The sequence below is a fragment of the Cuculus canorus genome, chromosome 2 (assembly GCF_017976375.1).
Source record: "Cuculus canorus isolate bCucCan1 chromosome 2, bCucCan1.pri, whole genome shotgun sequence".
Classification (NCBI taxonomy): Eukaryota; Metazoa; Chordata; class Aves; order Cuculiformes; family Cuculidae; genus Cuculus; species Cuculus canorus.
In genome coordinates this window covers 140367608-140379907 of record NC_071402.1, presented here as the reverse complement: position 1 = coordinate 140379907, position 12300 = coordinate 140367608, and the positions used below count along the sequence as shown (strand labels likewise).

General features: G+C 37.6%; 1 protein-coding gene across 1 annotated transcript in view; it reads right to left on the bottom strand.

The window, feature by feature from the left end:
- PLXDC2 (plexin domain containing 2) overlaps positions 1–12300 on the bottom strand; it is a 262550-nt gene that overhangs the window by 51487 nt on the left and 198763 nt on the right. The window contains exons 7-9 of the mRNA XM_054058522.1: positions 10978–11077; positions 1653–1748; positions 674–755 (exon numbers count right to left, since the gene is read on the bottom strand). Of these exons, the coding sequence (XP_053914497.1) occupies positions 674–755; positions 1653–1748; positions 10978–11077 (278 nt within the window). The remainder of the gene's footprint in view (positions 1–673; positions 756–1652; positions 1749–10977; positions 11078–12300) is intronic.

Below are 12300 nucleotides of genomic sequence, written 5' to 3'. Positions count from 1 at the left end.
AGAGAAACAAGAACATTGAGCAGAAAGCAACAGACCTTGCTCAAACTGAAGCAGCAGATCTTGTTGTAGCAGTGCTACAACATTTATTAATGGAAATAGAATCAAGAAATGCTTGAAAGTAAGATATAGGCTAAAGCAAGCATGATCTCTTCATGCTTGCTTAGAACAGTTTTCTACAAGTATTCTTACTCTTAAAGACATTTGATATGTTTTCTGTGAAATGATTTAATTTAGCACTAATTCCACTCAAGAGTGTTTTTTTGCAAGACAAACTGACAACACAGTGACTTCTCAAATGACTTACTAAGGGTCTTGAAACTTAAGAAAACGTGACAAAAGTGACCTGAAGGTCCTAATTATGTACCACGTTCATCAACTATTTATCAGTTTTTCAGCATGGTATCAGATTATTACATTGTTTTAGATGGCTAACATAATTTTCTCCTTTCATTATGCGTCCACTTTATACATAACATTTCTGAATCTCATCACTAGGTTTGAAAAACACAATAATAATAAATATCCATTATGATGTTGCATTTTGTGTCAAAGAACTGGTGTTAAATTCTTGCTATGAAGGTCAGTGACTGAATAACCTATGGGCAATGTTTTTGGTGCTACTTTGAGCACAGCAGCACAATCACTCGAAACAAAGAAAAATTTTTTTCTTTACCTTTGGAGTTTACTGCACCAGCTGCAGTTAAAACCAATCTGGGCAGTGACACAGGGACCACAGCTGGTAAACTGGAGACAAGCTGGGACGTAAAGAAACACAAATTATTACATTAGTCTGACAAATTATTCTCATAAAAAACATAAAAGAAGGATGAATCTTCTGATAGTATGTATTTAGAAACTCAACAGGTTCACACATGTCCAAAATAAGACTCAGCCTATTACAATGTATTTCACAGCTGTATGCACAGAGGTACATTTTATCTGTAGGATTCTATTTGTATTCCATTTGTAAATGTATTGCCACTTCCCCATCTGTTCATTCAGCTTCATTGCTGAATTTTTATCCTTACGCTTAATACCAGTATTTCTTTATATCTCTTTCTTCCTTGGCTCCAGTGTTCCTTGTAGTTGCTAACATTCAGACATGGGCAGATAATAAGACTGGAAGGAAAGTGTGCAAGAGCTATAATTGGATTAGAACAAAGAAAAACAGCTGTTTCCATTTTTTCTCACAGAAATACAGCTGACAGTTTAAATCCAGAGATTTCTAAACGATGTAGTTTTACGTTGGACAAAAGGCAGATGAGCTGCAAAATGTGTTTGGGGATATTCCTTTGCAATGTGATGCACTGTACACCGAAGATTTTGTGTTTACCTTGCAAGCATGAAAACTTCTTATATTTTTCTTGAGGAAACAAATTAAAGGCAATATAATCGTTCTTCTGAAAAAATTAGTTGGCATAGATTTAATTCAAAGCCTACTAGGAGTTATATATCTACAAACTAACTCCAGATACATAAGGATACACTGGATAATGTATTGTCCACATGGAAATAGGAGGGAGAATAAATGAATCTGTCCATGATTCTAAGTCCACAGATAAAACAAAAAATATAAAATTGTGTATGTGTTGCTGAGAAGGGGAAGGGGCTCTTGCCCAATCTGGCTCCTGCCCGTGTTATAGTTTACTTACTTGGAAGAGGTATCATTTCAACAGCTGAGAGATTGGTAATCTTTGACATTTGTAGCTCCACCCTGTGGTACTCATAAATTGTTCTTCTACGGACATCTACCAGGAAAGAAAAATAAAAATTTATTCACACATTACTGTTTTGCAGTCTGGAAACTGTGAAAAATAGTCAGTATAATGATTCCTCATTGTTTCTTAAGTGAACATATGCATGACACCAATTTTCCTCATGAATATACTTTTTGCTTCAGACACCATATAAAAGATATAGACAGAGAATTTTTCAGTTGAGACACTATCAGAGCTGACAGAATAGCTACCTATTCCCAGTAAAGTATTATGAAAATGCTGAGTGTGCTCTCAAGCATCTTAGTCATTTATTTAAGGAGAAATTCTAGAGAGTATACTGTCAGACATTTTTGCGTATATTTCAGATGCTTGCTTTCCTAAGACATTTCTCAGCCTACAGACTTGAAAGAAACACTTTATATGCTCACTTTGTCGGTTGTCAAGATGTGCAAACAAAACTGATTTCATTGCTTAATCAAATTTGTTAGCTACAAGCTAACTTGCATCCAAATGCACTAGAACTTTTTCTTCATATTGTAACATTGAAGAAGACAAGTCTTCTTAAACAGTCAATGTTAAGCATAAGCTTTACACAAGGTGACTGCACTAAGTTTCTCAAAGCAGAAGTTGACTATAGTCAAGGCACTGTTCTTATGGGCTTTGCACATACAGATGACTGTAAGACCTGTAAGACCCAAGCAAAAGGTAAGTATGAAAAAAATCACATAATTTTTAGTTTCCAGATCAATATCTTATCATGTATTTTGAACATCCGAGATTTTAGGTACACAGCTGCAATACAGACAGGCAAGCTTGTACATTTATAAATTAAAAGTACAGCCTATACTGCCAGTCTGACACAATAATGATGATTTCCTGGTGTGCTAGATTCAAATCTACATCCTTTTTGAAGGCCCACTAAAGTAATTGAAATCAATGCTAAATACTCAGCCTGTGCAATCATGCCAAAGAGAATAAAGAATTGTATACAGAGATTACTCTGGTTAATGGCTGGTCTAAGTCTACATTCAACAGAAAAAAAGGAATTGTAGACAGCCACAAACCCAACCGTATGTGGTCATCTGTGTTGCTAGCCATGTATGAAATAGGGCACACCTTGTTGCTTGGTATAAAGGCTGTGTTTGTGCAGCTTGAAGTGGGCTTATGTGGGCTTTGCAGTTGCTAAGTGATTACAAAGACCCGAATCTGAAGTGTTTTTTCTCAGCCTTTGGCTAGAAGGGAAGTTGTTTTTTTCAGACAGAAAATGGAACCTCAACTAAATTCAATAAAGTAATAAATATTTATTTTTAAGAGAAGAGAGAAAGTGCACTAAGGTGTCCTACGGCTAAGGTGCCTCTTGGCTCATTCTGCGAATAGAGACTCCAACCTCTGAAAGCACAAATGTGTGACTCTAACACCATACAGAAGATAACCATTGAACTATTTGTGTCAGTTGGAATAAACAGGAATCTCTCGGGAGGGGTGGGGAGGCAAAAGCAGAGTTGCTCTGGGTGGGATAACTCTCTTCTGCATCAGCCAGGATTGCTGCACAGGAAGCAGCTTCTCTGCCCTCTCTCAGTGGGTAAGCTCCCAGGTACAGGTAGACTGTATGTAGCTTTCAAACAATAATATTCCTATTTAGCTCCAAATCAGCACCTTTGCAAAGCAGCTCCTCTTGCCACTTATTTGCAGATGACTTTGCTATAGCTTCACATCTCCTGATAGCGAATATGTTTTTCTGGTGTGAAATGCACCTATAATTGAGCTAGTTTTATGTTTTACCTGCAAAATCATTCTGCCTAGTTAAAAGCCATGTATACGGATGTGCCAAATGTTTACCTCAATAAAAGCCTTTAGCTATGTACTTCAAACTCATTAGACAAAAAATGTTTTCAGGACAAAGCTAATCTTACGCTGGGGTGGGGAAAATCTCTTGCCAGCAGTGAGAGGTTTATGCTCCCAGGATGGTAAGTCACATAAAAGCACCTGCCAAATCAGAGTGATCAGGAAATGTGTTTGAAATGAACTCTGTCAGTGCCGAAGGCTGTAATTTGTTTCCACAGAAATCTTTACCCTTCTGTCCAAAAAAATAAGCAAATGAATACTTAAATTAGAATGGTGGGTGCTGGCATTTAAACTAAATTCCATTTCATCTCATCAGTAGTGGTACAGACTGGTATGCTTTAAACTTGTTTACTCTAAACCTTTTCTAACAGACTCCTCACAGGGTCTTACAAGAAATAAGGGGCTTCTAGTTTTCAAAAAATCCAGTGAGAATCAGTAAATCAGGTCACAGGCACTTTTATCTCACTCAGTGCATCAAATTTCTAAACCCTGGTGATTTTAAGAGAATTAAGACTGTTATCAAACAATATTTTTAATCATGCACAGATCATGACGGTTGATCCCATTAAATTCCACTTCCTGGTAGATTCAGGTTTGATCTTTTCTTCTTCAGGAAGAAGCCTGTGCCAACCACAGGTAGTGAGTATATATACAAGGGATTTATCTACTGTAAGAAACCCAAGCACAGAGAGGCATTTGCATAGTTTCCTTCTAACAGCTTTGTATACGCTTGCAGGCAGGTGGTTGGAAACAAGTGTTCGAATTTATCTGCATGGCTGGGTTGTAAAAAAATGCAGGTGTAGATTCTTTTGAAAGTCTAACTTGAAACATGACATTCTTAGCTCCTCAAAACACGCTTTTTCCTCACTTCTCAGAATTCTGAGCCTGAATCCCCTTAACAAAACAGGGTAGAAAAGCTAAATTCAAGAGGATAAACAGAAACATGAATAATCTCCCCCAACACTTTCTCCCTCAATGTCTCTACACTCCTGCTGTAACCCAAGACACACACTGCCTTTCGCTCAGGTGGAACTTCAACTTCTTTGACTTCTGCTGTCTATTTAGCTCTTTTACAAACAAGTACAAGCACAGAATCACAAGGATCTTACGAGCTCATGTCCTTCAGTATGCACTTTAACTTGATAAGAAACAGTGAAATAATTTGATGCAGTTACAGACAAAAACTGGAGCATAATGTGCAGGTATTTTACTGAAAAACAGCATTACAGAGAAAGGAAAAAAGGAAGAAGACTTTTTGCATGCATATATATTTTTGAACTACCATTTCTGGTTCTGAATTTCAGAAAATAGGTATAAATTCTTCTCCTAGACATAAGAATATTTTACTTTTCTATAGGTCTGAGTATCACAAACACCCTTTTCAACTGAATTATATAAATTATGAACTTCTTTTTTCTCAATAACAGTGTCTGTTCTTTTTTTTTTACATTTGGTTTTATTTACAGCATGGTCCAAATTGTTCTCTGGCTTGTTTCTGTGACATGTACATGTGCTATCTTTGAATACAAGGCCAAAGGAACAGTCCCAGGAGAAAAAGCTGAAGATAACATGAATACTTACTTGAGCTAAGTCTATTCCTAAGTGACCTAAAGAGATTACGTGGTGGGTCAGAAGGCCGATTGAAACAACACTTTCAAGGGACTAAGTTATGGATTGGTAAATTATAGATGGGCAAGATTCTAGTGCGATAAAACATTTTATGTAGTTTTATCACAGCAGTTTTAAACTAAATGATGGCAAATAAATAGTCTGTGGAACAGAATTTTCAGAGTCAACTAAATGTACTAAATAGGGAGAGTGTTCTGGAGATGGAGTGATGCCAGAGGAGCACCACTGACTTCATAACACACCTGAAGGGTCAGTAGCTAGTAATAAACCATTCTAAATAGGTGTCCAATAGATGCACAATCTCTCTGGTGCTTTTCCATCACATAATCACTTTTTCTCATACAGTATTCCTTATCTGAAACCTGCAGCCTGGTGAAATATGAAAATATGGGACAAGTCAGTCTGATTTTTTAAATCATACGGTCAACAAAAATCTTTGTTACTGAAAGATTTCTAGGGAACTGAGATCAGCCCTATACCCAGCAAAATTTGCTAAACAAGGCTTTATGTATTCATACAGCTGCACTTTCATTTTTAAGTCTAGCTGACAGAGAAACCACAAATGGTAAGAGGGTGCACTTGATTATACAGAAATTGATTTGAAGCAAACAATTTATGAAATATATCCACCTTACATTGCAAGCAATTTGTGAAACATATAAGGGATATGGAGGGGTGGGGCACAGATGCTGTACTATGCAGCCCCCGGCTTTGCTTGGTAGGGACTTCATTTACCATCACTGGCTAAATAAAAATCTTCATGCAAAGATATATTTTGCCAGCCTTGTATGTCTGATTGCCATCACCACAAAAGGTAAGACAACTAGAATGTCAAATCAATCATTGTGCTTTGTTTTTAACAGCTTCATATTGCTAAACATATCAAGATTAACTAATTAATTCTTGAGGCACTGACACTGGGATCAAACACATCTGTAATAAAACCACAACCACAATTGCTCTTGGTCATTACACATGTCTGAATCTAGATAAAAATTCACATTCCCTAATTGCATTACTTTTATCATTCTCTTAAAAGTTACTAAAGAAGACTTCCATAATCTGGAAGCTTCACGTGAAAAATGTATAATCTGTGAATAAGAAAAAATGTGAAGTAGGCTCTAAAAATATGAACAATGTAGAAAAACCTGTTCTGTGCCTACCACACATCATTTACTTCGAAATTCTCCATGTGCTTTCAGATTTACCTCAATTGCTGATGCCAGCTGAGCTGCTCTTAGTACAGGATATACGTGTGAAAAGCATGCTTTATTCCCATAAGCCACTATGCAATGAACTGCCTAATGCTGAGATTGGTCAACAGCCAGTTAAGTCTTTGGCTAAAACGAGAACATTTTAAACTTTGATCACCTTGTACCAGCCCCTGAAGTGCTAATACGCCACCAAAGACCGGCAGCATGCCCATCTCTTTTCCTCATTGCTTCTGAATTGGACTGCCAAGGAACCCAGCTGCCTGGCAAAACTCTTCTGGGCCAGCAGACAAACATACAGGGCTGGAACAACTAGCAGCCTGTGGAACGAGTTGAACTAGTGGAAAGCAAGAATAAAAACTGTGAATTTAGAGTGATAAATTTGGGGGCCACTTTGCACAGAGGTAAATTACATTACCAGTAAGGCAGCAGCAAGTTAGACTTCACAATTTTCCAGATGGTGCTGCACCTTTGTACAATAAATATCACAACACAAACTGCTACTCTTCTTTTACCCTTCAGGAAGGCAACACTAAGGTCCTTTCAGGGGCCTCACTACTGTAAACAAACTGGGGAGAAATCTTCAGCAAACAGCTATAACATGCAGAGTTGCTACTTAATTCTATGCTTGAGTTACACTACATATTGAGTGGTATTAATTGCACTGAAACTGGAATATTTTTAATACATAGCTCTGCTGCAATTTTATTTGCGTACACAGTGTTGCTGAGTGATTTCAGTGTCATTAAATGTTGTGTTGCCAAGGCATGGATTTCCTAAAAGAGCTGTATCTAATACAGTAGAGGCCAAGATCATGGAGAAGTACATCTCATTGTGGAGAAAAATGTAGCCATTATCTGTAAGTGCAAGACTAATAACTCACTATGTAGAACCCTCAATTCTGGGACTCTCTCACTTTACTAGTGTATTTAATGCTTTCATGGAAAACAAAGCACAATCTGGGCAAGCTCATCGGTGGGCTTTTTCATTGCTAAAACACAATAGTGAGTTGCAGGAAAAGCTAATTGAAAGACAAAAGGGAAGAGAGCACTGAAACAAAGAAAAGAAATGTAGAAACCATAAAGGAAGCGAAAGAAAGGGAAAGGAAGATGGCTATGAAATTAGAGACAGATCTTAGGAGTCTGCAGAGGGGAGAGCAAAGTACACTGTAGACAGCTGAAAGAAAGACCAAGAACAGAATGCCAAGGAAGGAAGAGAAAAAACATGAAAGATGAGGAAACAGGGAAGAGAAGGTAGATGCAATGGGACAGGGACAAGGTTTCTGGTTCAGTAAAGATGCTAAAAAAAAAGGGAGAAGTCTTGCTGAAGGAACACATAAAGCTGTCCTCCAGCTTTGTCTTCACCAACAATGTGTTGCCTAACTGGAAGACTTTCACAAAACCTTCTTAGTGTCCTTGTTACAAAATGAAAACCATGTCATGTACAAATGTTCAGTTTGTCTGCAGAAGAAGAAATCAGGGTGGTCCTTCTAACTTATTACACAAATCAGAAGAAGGGTTCAAGTGCCTGGGTCACTTCATTTGAATTACCTGGAAGAAGCAGAAACTTTTCCTCTGAAATTAATGGATGGGAAATAATTTGTCAATTTGCTGCCATATAAATCTCAGAATTTAGGGCTTTTCTTGTTAACCTTGGTGTCAAGCAAAAATTCAATTTCCTTCACACATTACCAGTCATTCAAAGCACCTCTACAGCATGCACAGGCATATGTATCTATAAACATATGAATATAAATGCAAAATAGTGGCCGATCTGCATTAACATAATAGTACCACATATAGGCTTGGAAATAAAGACATTGTCCTGTCTGCAGCTATATATAAGCAACAGTAGCAGATCAAGAAAAAATATCAACAATAGAAAACAGCCAAAATGCAACCCACCAAATATTTCCCATCTCCATGCTGTGGTTCTCAAAAGATATGTTAAAAAAAGTCTAGGTACCTGTATTCTTTTAGGGAGAGATAAAAGGGGTATTACTGCAAAGCCTTTATATGTAGGAGTATATTAATAAAAATAGGTATGAAATGCTCAAGTTCCTCTATTTCAAAAAGTTCAGAAAAGCCTTTCTTTTTGCACTTGGCTCTTCAAGACGATCCTTTTGAGCACTCATTAAAATGCACTTTTGAAATGAAATAACTGATCAAAAAGCATCTTTTTCTCTCCTCAGAATGAAATAGCTTTGCATGGCTTTAGAATTCACCTTTCTGAAGTATTAAAGAAGTTATTACTACTGTTTTGGAGAGAATTTCTGAAACAATCTGATAATTATAATAGTTCTAAGTCTTCCAAATTTTCTTCAATGCAACTAGAACTACTATACTGAAATTTTAGAACAGTGAGCATATATAGGGTGCACTAGTGACATTTAGCATTTCTAAAAACTGAGAGGATATTTTTGTTCCTTTATTTTGGGACAAACAAACAAACAGCAATTTATATTCTTTTGTCATTTTAAAGAACTAACAAATAAAGCAATTCTATTATATCACTTTTCCAGTAATTGACTAGAGCTATGGTTGATTTAGCACCTCTGAAAAACAAGAATGCAAGAACATTTGAAGAGCATCTGACACTAGGTCTCGATGGACCAGCATTATTTACCAGTTCTGTCAGGGTGCTATTATGTGTCCTGTACGTACTAATATAAACCTGTTTCACTGAAAGCACAATTTGGCTTCAGGAAAATCTACTGCGAACTGATGGTTCTCTTGATTAATACAAGCTCTAATGTAAGCTGCAAACTAGCAAAAATAATCCTGAATTACCATCATTCAATCCATAGAAGCAGTTGTTAAGGAGAAAAGCAGTGCATTATATACAGTAATGCAGAAATAATGCTATCAAAACAGTTGTGGCAGTGGCAACTTTTGAAACTCTTTACCCTCATTCTGGTTTTCATATCTGCTACTCCTTAATGTAACTTAATGAAGAGATTAAGTTTAAAATGAAACACTAGACAGGTTTTCTGGTAATTAGTCACTTCACTTGGCAGAAAGTATCATTGACCAAAAGGTTTACAGAAATACTAAAACTACAAGATTAGTAAGAAACTGTGTATTAATTTAAACCAACTTTATGTAGTGGCAGTGGAACAAGGTGCATGTCTGAAATATTTCTACAAAGAAACCATTCGAGCTGCAATAGAGACTACTACATACCATGTATTTTACATAAAAAAATATGTAACTCTAAAAAAGTCCTCTACTATTGTTTGATGATGGAAGCCTAATGCCAAAACAGCTGAATACTGCTTCCATCTCTTACACTGTATTTCTGTGTGACTATTCTCACAAACCATTTGTACAAGTCAATTAAGTTAATTTCCACCTGAATACATTTTAGGAGCTCTCACACACTGAAGACTCACAAAGATATTCAAATCATTCACATCCAAGCATCACTCAAATTGCTGATATCAGTTGCCTAGATTAATTTGTGCCTAAGCACTCAGAAGCAATCCATGCAACCATAGGCACATCACAACTACTGTACTTCAGAAACAGATTTTTTTTCCAGGATCTATCTTCTAAGTAATATCTCGGCATGCCAGCCTCATTTACACTACTCTGAGTTCACAACAAGCAACAGATGGTACTGAAATTTTCCATCTTCCCCATGACAGGGTATATAAGATGTGGTATTTATGCTCCCTCATATCAAAGACTGTTGAAATGTGAAGAAGAAGGGACAGGATAAGCTGAGGCAATGGCACCTGCAAATTCAGTGTCAGCCCCATCTACAGATGCTGGATCATGTCAGTCCTTGTGAGTTTTATCTGCACGACACCTTTATCAAGGTTCAGTTTAGAAGAGTTTGCCAGGACTTCGTTCTTGGAGGCTGCTTCAAGTACAGCTCCTTTCATCTATATCCTACTATTAGGGGATCATCAAAAATGAAACAGTAAATTTGCTCCAAAGTTGTAAATAAAACCAGCACACAGTAAGCATACTCTCTAATGGCTAAACAACTTCAAACAGTTCTGAACACAGTACGTTAAAACAAAGCACTAAGGAAATTGCACTTGATTTCCTACTCTTCATTTTCAGTCAACTCATATAAAGTATAGTTAGTGCCAGAGAAAATTAAATGTCACGTACATTACTGTTGCCACAACTATGTATGCCCAAGATGTTATTTAATGACTACATGTCCTCTTCTCTCGGTAAATCTGCATATGAATTTGAAGTTCAGAATTTAAATTATCAAGAATTTCCAGCGTAACTATATTTTTGAACAGCTTGTTTCTTCTGTACTATGGATAAGGAGACATCCAGATAGAGTACCTTACAGAATATGAAATTGTGCTGGTTGACAGTTTAATTTTACATTATTTGGCTGGCCATTTAGTTTTATTTACCTAATTTATCGGCTCAAAAGAAACAATGACAGAGAAAGCCACACTGGGAATTATCAAGCAAATAAAATTACACTTGAATTAACAAGCTGAAATTAGCTAAGTGATTTGTTGTACAGCTAATCATCCTTGATGAAATCAGCTTATACTCATTTCTTAGCCTCCAAACCATTGGCATCACTACAATACTACATACTGGGAATTTGCTGGATCCTGTGCAAAACCACAAATGCATCTGAGAGTCCCACTTTCACTGGATGGTTGGTTGAACTTATCTGTGTTACAGCGACAGGAATCTGGAAGACAAAAACAGGAAAATATGCATAAAATACTGCATAATTAAGAAAATAAGAAAAAAATAACAGCAAAAACCAGAATGAATATTTAGCAGTCTAAATTAAAAGTCCAACGGCTCAATGTCCAGATGGAGATCCACGACAAGTGGTGTCCCTCGGGGATCCGTATGAGGACTAGTGCTGTTTAGCACCTTCATTAACGATACAGACAGTGAGATCAAGTGCACCCTCAGCAAGTTTGCAGATGACACCAAGCTGAGTGGTGCAGTTGTCATACCAGAAGGAAAGGATGTCATTCAGAGGGACCCGGACAAGCTGGAGAAGTGTGCCTGTGTGAACTTCATGAGGTTCAACAAGGCCAAGTGCAAGGTCCTACACCTGGGTCGAGGCAATCTGTGGTTGCAGTATAGGATGGGTAATGATGCGATTGAAAGCTGCCCTGCAGAGAAGGACTTGGAGGTGGTCATTGACGAGAAGCTCGACATGAGCTGACAATACATGCTTGCAGCCCTTAAGCCCAACTGTATCCAGGGCTGCATTAAAAGAAGCGTGGCCAGCAGGTCGAGGGGGCTGATTCTGCCCCTCCACTCTGCTCTTATCAGACTCCACCTGGATTATTGTGTCCAGTTCTGGAATCCTCAACATAAGAAGGATACAGAATTGTTGGATTGAGTCCAGAGAAGGGCTACAGAGATGACCAGAGGAATGGAGCACCTCTGCTATGAGGTCAGACTGACAGAGTTGGAGAAGAGAAGGCTCCAAGGAGACCTTATAGCAGCCTTTTGAAGGGGGCACACAAGAAAGCTGGGGAGGGACTTTTTACAACAGTATGTAGTGATAGGACTAGCAGGAATGGCTATAAATTGGACAGGAGAGGATTTAGACTAGACATTATGAAGACATTCTTCATGATAAGGGTGGTGAGACACTGGAACAGGTTGCCCAGGGAAGCTGTGAACCCTTCCTGGAAGTGTTCAAGGCCAGGTTGGATGAGGCCTTGAGCAGGCTGATCTAGTGGGAGGTGTCCTTGCCCATGGCAGAGGGTTTCAGACTAAATACATTATACAATACAGAATAATATGACTAGGGATTTACTGAAGATCGAAGTGACTTTTTAATCTTATTTCCTTCTGGTTTGCTTTGCTTCTTATATAACAGTGTTCACACCAACACTTTGAGGTGGAACAATTCTTAATGATGACACAAAAAAGAGCAGTAATTTT